The sequence below is a fragment of the Elephas maximus genome, chromosome 15, assembly GCF_024166365.1.
Source record: "Elephas maximus indicus isolate mEleMax1 chromosome 15, mEleMax1 primary haplotype, whole genome shotgun sequence".
NCBI lineage: Eukaryota > Metazoa > Chordata > Mammalia > Proboscidea > Elephantidae > Elephas > Elephas maximus.
This window is the reverse complement of record NC_064833.1, coordinates 18071338-18085558: the sequence shown is the minus strand read 5'-3', so window position 1 is coordinate 18085558 and position 14221 is coordinate 18071338. Positions and strand designations below refer to the sequence as shown.

Genomic DNA, 14221 nt, shown 5'->3' with positions numbered 1-14221 from the left:
CAAAGACTGGGGGAGAGGTACGGTAATTTTTAAACTGCCTCCCATTTTTATCATTTCATTAATACAAACAAGTGCCTTTCCTTATCACTAGGAGGAGGTGGTGGAATGAAAAGCTGAATTTAGTTGTGTGTCATTCCTCCAAACGTTATCTCAAGAAATCGATATCCACACGAGGAAAATCAAGTTTAGTGTTGGACCGCTCGGTAGATTGAACAATTCTCTTTCCTTTTGGAAACCCTGGTGGCGTAGTGGTTAAGTGCTACAGCTGCTAACCAAAGGGTTGGCAGTTCGAATCCACCAGGCGCTCCTTGGAAACTCTATGGGGCAGTTCTACTCTGTCCTATAGGGTCGCTATGAGTTGGAATCGACTCAACGGCACTGGGTTTTTTTTCTGGGTCTTTCCTTTCAGTGTTCTTGGTGTGCTGTTTGTAATTAGGAAGATAAAATAGGAGAAAGCATATCTACTACCTAACTCTATAAGCTTCATTTGCTCATTTTTTCTGTAATGAGAAAGCTTTTTTCATTCCCTAAAATACAGTAGGATCCAGAAAACAGCAAATAATTATACCACACTTTCTTGAATTCCCTGAGACTTGTTTCTCTTAGGAGCTATGAGTTGGAATCGACTCAAAGGCAATGGGTTTGGGGTTTTTTTTTTTTTGGTTGTTTCTTTTACTTTTAATTTGTAAAGAATCATTATCTTAAAAAGTCATAAAGAAGACAACTGATGGATTTTACGTGGTTTTATCTTTAAACTTAAGGAAGAAAATTCTAATAATGGTGCCAACGGTTAAGTGCTCAGCTGCTAAACAAAAGGTTGATGGTTTGAATCCACCCAGTGACTCCAAGGGAGAAAGACTTGGCAATCTGCTTATGTAAAGATTATAGCCAAGAAATCCCTTTGGGGCAGTTCCACTCTGTCACATGTGGTCCCTATGAGTTGAAAATGACTCGATGGCACCCAACAAACGTCTTTTACTACTACGCCATAAAGACTAGCATCAAAACTTTTACCTTGATAATGCCAACCAAAGTTGTTTTCATCATTAAGATGCCTTCAGTAAAAATGGAAATAGCATGAGTAAGCTTGGCAACCTTTAACAAAGAAAAAGAGGTATAATGAAGTACTTCAGGCAAAAGACCCATCATTCCCATGGAAAGCTAAAACAGCTGGCTAATAGTCCTGGAGTGGTCAAAGAGAATAGAAATGACTATGCAGTTTCTATGCACTAGGACCCCTGTGTACACACGTCTCAGACAGAAATGAGGCTTTGGGGTATAACTGAAAGACTACTGTTAGATATATTGGGTAACTGAGTGAGAAGACATTAGCTGGCTCTTTAACATTTGATAAATCATTTCCCCTTCTTTGGGCTTCAGTTTCTGTCACCCATCCAATGAGAGGGCAGGACTCAATAATATGGATGGTCCCTTCCAGCCAGAAAAAGACAACTAAGACTCTGAGAAGGTAATTTCCCCTTCGCTGTCCTTCACATTTTTTTCAAGCAACACCAGGGGTCATTGAGAAGGCAGACAGAGGCTGTATTTTTGAGTTAGAATAAACATGGCCATACCATCTAAATAAATTCTTTTTATTTAGATGGATACCAAGCTTAGTAATCTAAATTCCTGATGTACTTCCTTGGAGTTGTGTCAGAAGATGTAAAACAGACACTGGACATTGCTTTTCCAATTTTCAGTTGATTTTACTTTTCACAGCTTTAAGTTCAGAGAGAAAGAAAAGCAGGGGGTATTGGGGGAGAACAATCTCTGAGGTTGTGTAACTGCTAACTGGGCTTAAAAGTCTGGCCTATAGGAAGTGGTTAATGGGATATAGATTATTTTGAGCCACTGGAATGGTGTATAAAGCAGTAACTTGAATATGAAAAGTCTAGAGAATTTAGCCTAAAGAGATGGGCTGATTTACCGAAGTTGTTCACGAGGAAAGTGGTCAGCTAAGCTCCATTGCCACTAAGTGCCAAGCAAGGCATTAAATGACACCAGGAAACGGAGGGATTAAAGGTCTGATGGTACAAAAATGGCACACCATGGTTATCACTGAGCACAAGAAAAACACATCAGCCTTGGTCCTGTGGTCATGGGGACAGCCATGCAGACAGAGGAGGGCCTCTCAAGGTCCCTTTGGAACCTATGAAATTTCGTGGTTTTTAGTTTTACGTATCAAAGGGCAAAAGTTGCAGGAACACAGCACCTCGTATCGTGGGCCAAGCTGGGCATAGTCCCTCAGTTTGTCTTTGTCCAGGCGGGTAGGCACTTCAATGATATCGTGGGTCTGAAGCTTTATGATCTTCAGAAGAGAAGTAAACATGCTTTCTGGAATGATCTGCAAAACCTTTAATGAAAGAGAAAAGAGGAAAAACAAATGGCCATCTATTTTCTTTTTCTTAGCTGATGAAACACTAGGATGAAGGGTGCCAGCATTCACAAACAACATTTTGCACAGGAAGGGATGCTGAGAAGCTTAGAAGAGCTGTTTTAATAACTGCTACCAGGCTCGTCCATAAGGTTTTCAGACGGATGAATCATTAAGATGACTCAGGACTGGGCAACGTTTCTTTTTGTCATATATAAGGTTGCCATGAGTTGAAGTTGACTCAGTAGCAACTAACAACAACCATTCACAGGGTTACATTCCTTCAAACGTTATCACAGAATATAAAGCTAATCATCAGAAATATCGCCAAAAAAAAAAAAAAAAGGCCATTCCCACAGTACAGATTTTAAAAAGACTGAGGTCCAGAGATGCTAAGTCATATTGCCTTAGATCACTTAACTAGTGACACAGCAAGATTTTGAATCCAACGTAAATTTGCTTTGGTGAATTTCTTACCTTTCTCACATAGGACACCAATTCGCCAGAGTAATACTGAGACACACTGAGAAGGTCAGGGCTATTTGCTTGGTTAATGCGAAGAAGAGGCAGGTCAAGAGCAGAGGCAAGCTGGAAGACAAATGAGATCTCTGTTTCTTTGCAAGGGAGGCACAGCGGTTAAGAGCTCGGTTGCTAATGAAAAGATCAGCAGTTCGAATCTACCAGCTGCTGCTTAGAAATCCTATTATTATTATTTTTTTCTTTGTAAGAGTCCAAGAAATCTCCCTCTTTCAGAAATGGCAATGAGCTACAAAGCTCTTGGGCTCTGAGCAACAACCACTGCATCGTATCAATATCATTAATAGCTTCTAACTTTACATGAAGGAGCCCTGGCGGCACAGTGGTTAAAGCACTCGGCTGCTAACTGAAAGGTCAGTGGTTTGAACCTACCAGCTGCTCTAAGGGAGAAAGATGTGGCAGTCTGCTTCCGGAAAGATTCACTGCCTCAGAAACCCTTTGGGCAGTTCTACTCTGTCCTACGGCACCATTATGAGTCAGAATTGACTGGACAGCAATGGGTTTATGGGTTAACTTTACATGAAAGAACAGAGATGCCATTAAAAAAAAAGATAGTCATCTGCTATGGTAGTGGTCCTCAAAGTGTGGACCCTAGCCCTGCTGAATATCAGCATCACCTGGAGCTTGTTAGAAACGCAATCAGAAACTGAGGGGTGGCGCCAGCCTTCTGTGTTTTAACAAGTCTTCCAGGTAACTGATGCAAGTTCAAGTTTGAGAATCACTGCGGTACAGAAGAAAACCACTCCTTTATGGATATCAAGGATCCCCGGTGGCACAGTGGTTAAGCATTTACCTGCTAACCAAAAAGTTGGCAGTTCAAATCCACCAGCCTCCTTGGAAACCCTTTGAGGCAGTACTACCATGTTCTATAGGGTCGCTATGAGCCAGAATTGACTTGAAAGCAAGGGGTCTGGTTTTTGGTTTACCGACAGCAGACATTTCGGTTGATGGACAACTGTACTTAGTCTAATCTAAGAGGCATTAAGAGTAAGAAGTGCCATTATTTTATGCACCAGTAAGAAAGAAAAAAAAAAAAAAATGCTGACAAGTAAACTATGATAAGCCATCAATTGTAAACCCTTTTCCAATTACAGATATTAAAATATGAAAAAAGTACATCTCAGAATTGATAACTCCTTCATAAGACATTGAATAAATGATTTGTTCATTTAAGCAAGGGTCATGTCTGTATTGTTCACCATTACCCTCTCATCTTTAGAGTAGGCCCTAGCTTGTAGAAGGCACTCAATAAAAATTGTCTGAAATCTTCAAACCACGAACTGAAACTATCTTCTAAAGTCATTTTTAAACAACTGTTTAGCTAAGCTAGTAAAGAATGTTCACCATGACAAGCGAGCTCTTTTAAAGAACTATCTACATGAGATCAAGATGTCAACAGTAACTCTAAAGCACAGATGAGGAGTTCAGGAGGTAGTGAGTCTAAGTCAGTGGCCGTGAAACAATATGGTGGAGACAGCGAGAATGATGGCACAGCATGAAGGACGTAACCAGCGTTACTGAATCGTACATGCAGAAATGGATGAATGGATGTCTGTTCTGCTGTGTATATTTTCATGAAAATTAAAAAAAAAAAAGAATTGTTTGAATAAATAAGTAAAAGGACTTAGTTCATGTGTAGGGAATAACAGAAGACCACGGGACTCACAGTTTTAGCACATTAATAAAACCGCAAAAAGCTTTGCTTCATTCAAAAATAATTTTTCTGTACGAAACTCCAACTTTATTATTCATTCAAAATTCTAACATTTCTGGCATCTTTTGAAACTATGCTCTTACGGAAAAATTGCTAACAATTTTCAGTATGTAAAAATACTAAAAAATGTATCTAACTTTCCAAAAGGATGAAATCTTGGGCTGAATGAATGAAGGAGGTAATAACGAAGGCCAACACTTCTCTAGGGACGGAAGAGGCAATGCCACGGTTCTTTCCTTACCTTTAGGAATGTAGCCCTGAGTTTAGTAACCATGGATGGGTTTACCCTTATGCTCTCTTGCATGATGGATGTAAAACTGTAAAAAGAGATCAAGGAAGAAGACGTTTGTAGTGTCCTTCATCAAGGGCGAATGCCAGGCTGTCTTGTCTTGATTTGGGAAAAACTAGGTAGGTGTCACCGTGTTCGCGTTACCTGTCAATTAACTGCCAAGCAAAGGAGAGGTCCCCAACGATCTGCATGGTAATCAGGACCTCCTCCTTGATGTTAATGGTTCTGATCATTTGGTGAAGGAACTTTCGAGTATCAGCAAGAAACTGACGTACTTGCAGATTGGATTCCAACTGGTGAAACTCCTGAACCTGTGTTATGAAAGTACATTTCATTTTCAAAATTCTGAATAAGCACACTACTTACTAATGACTGATAAAATCTGCATTTCCAATTACAATTTTAGAACTATATAACCCAAGTCATAAAACAATGCATGTGTTTCTCTGATTAGAAAATGTCCCACTACTTATTACTCTGTATGACACAGTAAGTGAATACTTCTATTGGCCATTTTAGTATCAATGAACGTATTTTGTAAAATCCTTCTAATTCTGAAGATCTGTAGGATTGTTAAAAAAAAAAAAGTTACATCATAACTAAGGCACTGACATTTATATATTAAGTTCTTTTGATGTATTCTTTAAAACAAAGTAATGATTTCACAGCGCCCTGAAATTTCGATGTGTAGAATTCCTGGGGCCTGGGCTATATGCTAAAATAAATAATACAAAAGATATAATGCATTCAAGTTTTTTTTTTTTAAATTGTGCTTTAAGTAAAACTTTACAGCTCAAGTTAGTTTCTCATACAAAAATTTATATACCCATTATTATGTAACACTAGTTGCAACCCCTATAATGTGACCACGCATTCCTCTCCACCCCGGATTTCCCCTGTCTGTTCAACCAGCTCCTGTCCCTTTCTAACTTCTCATCTCATCTCTGGACAGGAGTTGCCCATTTATTCTCATGTATCTACTTGTACTAAGAAGCACACTCTTCACAAGTATCATTTCATGTCTCGTAGTCCAGTCTAATCTTTGTCTGAAGAGTTGGCTTCAGAAATGCTTTTAGTTCTAGGTTAGCAAAGAGTCCAGGTCCCATGTCTTCCCGGCTTCCTCCAGTCTCAGTAAGATCATTAAGTCTGGTCTTTTTACCAGAATTTGAGTTCTGCACCCTACTTCTCCACTGTGCCATCAGGGACTCTCTGTTGTGTACCCTGTCAGGGTGGTCACTGGTGGTAGCCGGGCACCATCTAGTTCTTCTGGTGTCAGGCTGATGAAGTCTCTAGTTTAATGTGGCCCTTTCTGTCTCTTGGGCTAATATTCTCCTTGTGTCTTTGGTGTTCTTCATTCTCCTTTGCTCCAGCTGGATTGGAACCAATTGATGTATCTTAGATGGCCAGTCACTAGCTTTTAAGATCCCAGACACCACACAGCAAAGTGGGATGCAGAACATTTTCTTAATAAACTGTTATGCCAATTGACCTAGATGTTCCCTGAAACCATGATCCCCAGATTCCTGCCCCTGCTACTCTGTCCCTCAAAGTATTTGGTTGTATTCAGGAAACTTCTTAGCTTTTCGTTTAGTCCAGTTGTGCTGACTTCTCCCGTATTGTGTGTTGTCCTTCCCTTCGCCTAATTCTTGTCTACTATCTAGTTAGTGAATTTCCCTCTCCCTCCCTCCCCACCCTCCTAACCATCAAAGAATGTTTTCTTCTGTATTTAAACCACTTCCTGAGTTCTTATAATAATGGTCTGATACAATATTTGCCCTTTTGTGACTAAGTTCACACAGCATAATGCCTTCCAGATTCATCCACATTCTGTTTCTCAGGTTCATCGTTGTCCTTTATCGTTGCGTAGCATTCCATTGTGTGAATATACCACAATTTGTTTATACATTTGTCCATTGATGGGCATATAGCTTGTTTCCATCTCTTTGCTATTGTGAATAGTGCTGAAATGAACATGGGTGTGCATATATCTATTTCTGTGGTGGCTCTTATTTCTCTAGGATATTTTCCAAAGAGTGGGATTGCTGGATTGTATGATACTTCTATTTCTAGCTTTTTAAGGAAGTGCCAAATCATTTTCCAAAGCGTTTGTGCCATTTTACATTCCCACCAGCAGTGTATAAGTATTCCAGTCTCTCCACAACCTCTCCAACATTTATTATTTTGTGTTTTCTGGATTAATGCTAGCCTTGTTGGATGAGATGGTATCTCATTGTAGTTTTGATTTGTATTTCTCTAATGGGTAATGATTGTGAGCATTTCCTCATGCATCTGTTAGTCACCTGAATGTCTTCTTTGGTGAAGTGTCTGTTCATACAGAAGGATGAATATCCAGATGGATATCTAATTATGCCAGCACCATTTGTTAAAGAGACTGTCTTTTCCCCATTTAATGGACTTTGGGCCTTTGTCAAATATTAGCTGCTCATAGCTGGATGAATTTATGTCTGGATTTTCAACTCTGTTCCATTGGTCTATGTATCTGTTGTTGTACTAGTACCAGGCTGTTTCGACTACTGTGGCAGTATAATAGGTTCTAAAATCAGGTAGTATGAGGCCTCCCACTCTTTTTCTTCAGTAATGCTTTACTTATCTGGGGTCTCTTCTGTTTCCATATGAGGCTGGTGATTTATTTCTCCGTCTCACTAAAAAATGTCATTGGAATTTGGATCGGGATTCCATTGTATCTGTAGATCACTTTGGGTAGAACTGACATTTTCACAATGTTGAGTCTTCTATCCATGAGCAAGGTATGTTTTTCCACTTATGTAGGTCTCTTTCGGTTTCTTGCAGTAGTGTCTTGTAGTTTTCTTTGCATAGGTCTTTTATGTCTCTGGTTATATTTATTCCTAAGTATTTTCTCTCCTTGGGGGCTATTGTAAATGGTATTGATTTGGTGATTTCTTCTTCAAAGTTCTTTTTGTTGGTGTAGAGGAATCCAACTGATTTTTGTATGTTTATCTTGTATCCTGATACTTCGCTGAAAACTTGTTAGTTTTCTTGTGGATTCTTTGGGGTCTTCTGTGTATAAGATCATATCATCTGCAAATAGAGATATTTTTACTTCTTCCTTACCAATTTGGATGCCCTTTACTTCTTTTTCTAGCCTAACTGCTCTGGCTAGGATCTCCAGCATAATGTTGAGTAAGAGTAGTGCTAAAGGACATCCTTATCTGGTTCCTGTTTTCAAGGGGAATGCTTTCAGACTCTCACCATTTATAATGATGTTGGCTGCTGGCTTTGTATAAATGCCCTTTATTATGTTGAGGAATTTCCCTTCTATTCCTATTTTGCTGAGAGTTTTTATCTCAGATGAGTGCTTTGTCAAATGCCTTTCCTGCATCAATTGATAAGATCATGTGGTTCTTGTCTTTTGTTTTACGTGATGGATTACACTGGTTGTTTTTCTAATGTTGAACCATCCCTGCATAACTGATATGAATCCCACTTGGTCACGGTGAACTATTTTTTTGATATGTTGTTGAAGTCTACTGGCTAGAATTTTGTTGAGGATTTTTGCATCTATGTTCCTGAAGGATACTGGCCTCTAGTTTTTTTTTTCTTTTTTTTTTTCTGGTGTCTTTACCTGGTTTTGGTATCACGGATATGCTGGCTTCATAGAATGAGTTTGGGAGTATTCCATCCTCTTCTATGCTCTGAAATACCTTTAGTGGTAGTGGTGTTAATTCTTCTATGAAAGTTTGGTAAAATTCTCCATGAAGCTGTTACGGCCAAGGCTTTTTTTTGTTGGAAGTTTTTAAATTACCTTTTTCAATCTCTCCTTTTATTATAGATTTAGTTGTTCTACCTCTGTTTGTGTTAGTTTAGGTAGGTAGTGTGTTTCTAGAAATTTGTCCATTTCCTCTAGGTTTTCAAATTTGTTGGAGTATGATTTTTCATAGTATTCTGTTATGATTCTTTTAATTTCAGTTGGGTCTGTTGTGGTATCGCCCATCTCATTTCTTATGTGAGTTATTTGCTTCCTCTCCTGTTTTTCTTTTGTCAGTTTGGCCAATGGTTTATCGATTTTGTTGATCTTTTCAAGAAACCAGGTTTTGGTCTAGTTAACTCTTTCAACTGTTTTTCAATTCTCTATTTCATTTAATTCTATTCTAATTTTTATTATTTGCTTTCTTCTTGTACCCAAGGATTTCTTTTGCCTCTATCTATTTGTTTAAGTTGTAGGGCTAATGTTTTGATTTTGGCCCTTTCTTCTTTTTTGGGTGTGTGCATTTATTGCTATAAGTTGACCTCTGAGCACTGCTTTAGTCCCAAAGGTTCTGGTAGGATGTATTTTTATTCTTATTTGATTCTGTGAATTTCTTTTTTCCATCCTTAATTTCTTCTATAACCCTGTAGTTTTCTTGCAAGGTGTTGTTTGGTTTCCATGATTTTCCTCGTTTTTTCTGTTATTGATTTCTATTTTTATAGCTTTGTGGTTAGAAAAGATGAAAAGCATCCCAGTTTTATAAAGTTGTTTAAAGTTGTACTATAGATACAAAGATATAAAAAGCAATGAAAACAGAAATAGTACAGAGTGCAATTGTTCTGGAATGGATAGGGAAACGCTGGTATGCCAGCGGTGGAGTATTATATCATGTTCCCATTAATAATAACCATCCCAGAATCCTTACAGAGATAAAGCCTGTAAGAAAGCTCACAAAATGAAGAAAGTATTACTTTCATCTCTGCAAAGACGTACAATCATACCAACTGGAACGGGTTACAGATTATGAGCATAGATGTTTTAAGCAATAGAGTTTATGGTTATTGTTCTGATGCTTTTGTTATTCTTCATTTTAAGTCTACTTAAACATACAAATAAATTTTTAAGGATGGTAAGGCACAATCATGTTTGGGGAGATTAAAAACAATGAACTTTTTTTTCAGAAAATACAACACGTATAAGCTTATGATCATTATACGACTATTTTCATTTTTGTTTATTACTTTCTAGATTTTTTTCCCAATGCACACACTTTTTACAAATCTAAAAACAGTTATTAGATGCTGTCAAGTTGGTTCTGACCCATTGCGACCCTATGTACAGCAGAACAAAACACTGCCGAGCCCGGCATCATCCTCACTATCATTGGTATGGTTGAGCCCATTGTTGTAGTCACTGTGTCAATCCAGCTCGTTTTCACTGAACCTCTACTTTACTGAGCATGATGTCCTTCCCCAGTGACTGGTCCCTCCTGATAACATGACCAAAGTAAGTGAGACCAAGTCTCTTCATCCTTCCTTCTGTTGGTAAAGAAGAGGTAAAAGCACTCTAGCTGTACTTCTTCCGAGGCATATTTATTCGTTATTCTGGCAGCCCATAGCATATTCAATATTCTTTGCCAACACCATAATTCAAAAGCATCAGTTCTTCTTCAGTCTTCCTTATTCATTGTCAAGCTTTTGCATGCATGTGAGGCAAATGAAAATACTATGGCTTGGGTCAGGTGCACCTTAGTCTTCAAGGTGACATCTTTGTTTTTCTACACTTTAAAGAGGTTTTTTGCAGCAGATTTGCCCAGTACAACATGTCATTTGATTTCTTGACTGCCACTTCCATGGGCGTTGATTGTGGATCCAAGTAAAATGAAATCCTTGACAGCTTCAATATTTTCTATTTATCATGATGTTGCGTATTGGTCCAGTTGTGAGGATTTCTGTTTCTTTATGCTGATGTGTAATCCATATTGAAGGCTGCAGTCTTTCATCTTCATGAGTAAGTGTTTCAAGTCAAGTATATACATGCAGTTTTGTTTTCTGCTTCTTCCTCCTGATCACAATTTCCCCAATGTTTCTATATTATTTTTGTAACTATTTTCCTCAAACTATTTATTTCCTCAGGTTGAAATATGAAAATTTTTCCTACCATTCTCTTCATGCTGATATTTCCCTAATTTAACAATCCTGTATATATTACAGAAACCCTGGGGGCATAGTGGTTAAGTGCTGCGGCTGCTAACCAAGAGGTCAGCAGTTCGAATCCATCAGGCACTCCTTGGAAACTCCTTTGGGCAGTTCTACTCTGTCCTACAGGGTTGCTACGACTTGGAATCGACTTGACGGCAGTGGGTTTGGTTTTGGTATATATTACAGGTGCCCTGGTGGCGCAGTGGTTAAAGGGCTGGGCTGCTAACCAAAAGTTCGACAGTTTGAGCCTACCAGCTGCTCTGTGGGAGAAAGATGTAGCAGACTGCTCCTATTAAGATTTACAGCCTTGGAAAACCGAAGAGGCAGTTTATTCTGTGTGACAGGGTCACTATGAGTCGGAGTTGATTTGACGGCAATGATTGGGTAGATAATGCTATAGTGAGCGTATTGACACACAGTGCTTTTGTTTTCTGATGAAACATTAAGATTATATTTCAGAAGTAGGATGCTGGAAAAAAAAATAGCACCTATGAACCAAAAAAGGCCCAACAATAGAAAAATGAGCAAATATTTTTTTTTAGACATGCATTTTAAGATCCCTTATTGACAGATCCCTCAATTCCCAGTCTTCAATCTCTGTAAAACCTCTAATATGACGATAATGATTATACTCTATTAAAATTTCATTCAGCTGTGCAAAAAAAAAAAGTAGTAGATTGCTGGGTGAGTCCGAAAAGTACGATTCATGACCTAAAAACTGTCATTTAAAAAGACTCTCCTTACCTCCTCCAACGCCTGGATTAGTTGCACAGTTTTTCTGCCCGCAGCAGTAGAATCATCATAATTTAGAGATAAGATTTGTTTCGCGATCTCTCTGAACCAAGCTTGAAGATTTTCTATTAATACAGAAACAAGGAAAGGCTGCTAAAATTTCAGAATTCCTGTAACCGTGGCTTTGAGTTTGAGTAATCTTTGGTAACCCTGGTGGCGTAGTGGTTAAGAGCTACAGCTACTAACCAAAAGGTTGGCAGCTCAAATCTACCAGGCGCTCCTTGGAAACCGTGTGGAGCAGTTCTATTTGGTCCTATAGGGTTGCTATGAGTTGGAATCAACTTGGCGACAACGGGTTTGGTTTTTGTTTTACAAATCCAGTTCTCAGTCATGGAGCTTTCACTATGTGCCTAACAGTGCCCTCAGGAGCTCTCCAAACTGTACCACTAACCACAAAAAGACCTGGAACGTGTGACCTAGTAGAAGGAATCACACTTTCTACATAAATAACAGTCTATAGTAGCTGGCAGAAATGGTGAAAGGCCGAGTACATGTCATCAACAGTACGTGCAAAGATGGTAGTGGTGGTGGGGAGAAGTCGGAAAGGAACTGAGCGACGTGCCAGAGTTCCCGGGAGAGTTTTCTGGAGAAGTGAGGCAGGGTAAAGGCTAGAGAGGCAGAGATGGAGAAAGGTAGTCTATCTAGATGAAGGGACGAGCACTCAGAGCTTCATGGCAGTAATGACAATAGCATGTCTGGAGGGGAGAGAGGAGCCCATCATGCCAGGAGTGGGAGGTACGAGCGGTGAGTTGTGGGACAGGTCTGGAGAGTTTAGTGGTGACATCTGCATTCACAAAGCAGCCACATTTCACAAGGCAGAGAAAGGGAAGGAGAGCAGTGTACTCTGAGTACTGCAAAGTGTTAGGTGAAGTTCTGTGTCTCATTTAATCATCATGATCTGTGGAGGTACGAATTATTACTCTTCACAGACGAAGGGGCCGATGCTCAGAGGTATTAAGAATGCTGTCCAGGAATTGTCACACTTACCTGTCCAGATTCAATGTCTGCTCTTTTCACCTCACTGAGTTGATTCCTTAAAACCTTAAAGCTTTTTTTTTGGGGGGGGGGGGGTTTGTTTTACCAATTGCATGTTATCACTTTATTAAAAAGATCTAATAATTTACAATCTAAGTTATTTCAAGGATTGGCACGAGGGACACTAGCTATAATTTTTTTCTTTGGTAGGACTGAGGGACAACTATGTAACAGTAGAAAGAGCATGAGATTTGGAGCCTGAGGTGCTCAGTTAGAATCTGGGCTCTGGACCTTTGGTATCCTCAACAAAACGTTCACATTTTAAATCTTTGGCTTCCTTAAATGTAAAATAAGGAATAAGAGGCTTATCTGATCGGGTTGCAAGGATCAAATGAGAAATAGCTGTGAAAGTACTTTCTAAGCTGAAATATGCTATAGAGCCACAAAAAAGTATGTAAGGTGGTGGTTTCTGAATGACCCATGAAACAAAGCTGGTACTACAGGCACCTAACGGAGCACAGTTCACTCTGACACACACAGGGTCGCCACGAGTTGGAGGTGAACGGATGGTTTAAGAGAGACCACAGCAGAGATTAATGAGCCTGATTCTAAATAACTGATTTAGTCAGATTGTTACAGGTGGTTCTTTGCTTTTTAGTCACAGTATGGTAACCTCCAAACCTGTTGCCAATTTATACCACATCATTGGAAGTTGGCTTACTTTCTCCAATAGGAAGAATAACACAATTTAGAATATATTCTGGACCAGTCACTCAGCCCTGGTGGCACAGTGGTTAAGAGCTCGGCTGCTAACCAAAAGGCTGGCAGTTCAAATTCACCAGCTGCTCCTTGGAAACCCTATGGGACACTTCTACTCTGTCCTATAAGTGCTGCTATGAATCAGAATAGACTCAATGGCAATGGGTACTAATATGGTACTCAGCATCAAATAAATCATCAATATGATTAAAATATGATAAATGCCAAAATACAGTGGTGACAAGCTCATATTGATTAAAATAGTAATTTTTTAAAAATAAAAAGCTATACTATTAAACAATTGTACTGCACTATTAACTTCATTGGAAATAAATCTAACAGTTAAAATAAACATTAAGCATTAAAAAAAATTTTGTCATCTTAAAGGTCAGAACTGTCTTCCAGGGCATTTTGAAAGGTCCCATCTATATAAACATTTGAAGTGACACCATAATTATGCTATGGAGAAGATTTCCTAAAGAAGCAGGATTAAAATCATTAAAGTAAAACTTTAGCTTGCTTATAGTTTGAAGTTCTGATACCTGCTAGAGCATTGGTAAACCCTGACAACATTCTGCTGAGTGAAATAAGTCAGACACAAAAAGACAAACACTATATGATCCAGTTATGTGAAATATCCAGAACAGGCAAATGCACAGAGACCCAAGTATTAGTAGTTATTAGGGACGAGTGAGAGGGGGAGCTGGGGAGGTATTACTCGAGGGTACTGGGTTTCTGTTAACGGTGGTGAAAACATTTGGAAACAGAGAGTGATGATGGTTGGACAACATGGGAAACATAATTAAGTCACTGAACTGTACACATAAAAATGGTGGAGATGGCCAATGTTTTG

General features: G+C 39.0%; 1 protein-coding gene across 1 annotated transcript in view; it reads right to left on the bottom strand.

Annotated features, from left to right (window-relative positions):
* Window positions 1-14221, bottom strand: part of WASHC5 (WASH complex subunit 5) — a 66765-nt gene that overhangs the window by 28456 nt on the left and 24088 nt on the right. Inside the window, exons 12-17 of the mRNA XM_049854336.1 lie at window positions 11587-11699; window positions 5059-5225; window positions 4867-4942; window positions 2852-2962; window positions 2213-2353; window positions 1015-1095 (exon numbers count right to left, since the gene is read on the bottom strand). Coding sequence (XP_049710293.1) covers window positions 1015-1095; window positions 2213-2353; window positions 2852-2962; window positions 4867-4942; window positions 5059-5225; window positions 11587-11699 — 689 coding nt within the window. The remainder of the gene's footprint in view (window positions 1-1014; window positions 1096-2212; window positions 2354-2851; window positions 2963-4866; window positions 4943-5058; window positions 5226-11586; window positions 11700-14221) is intronic.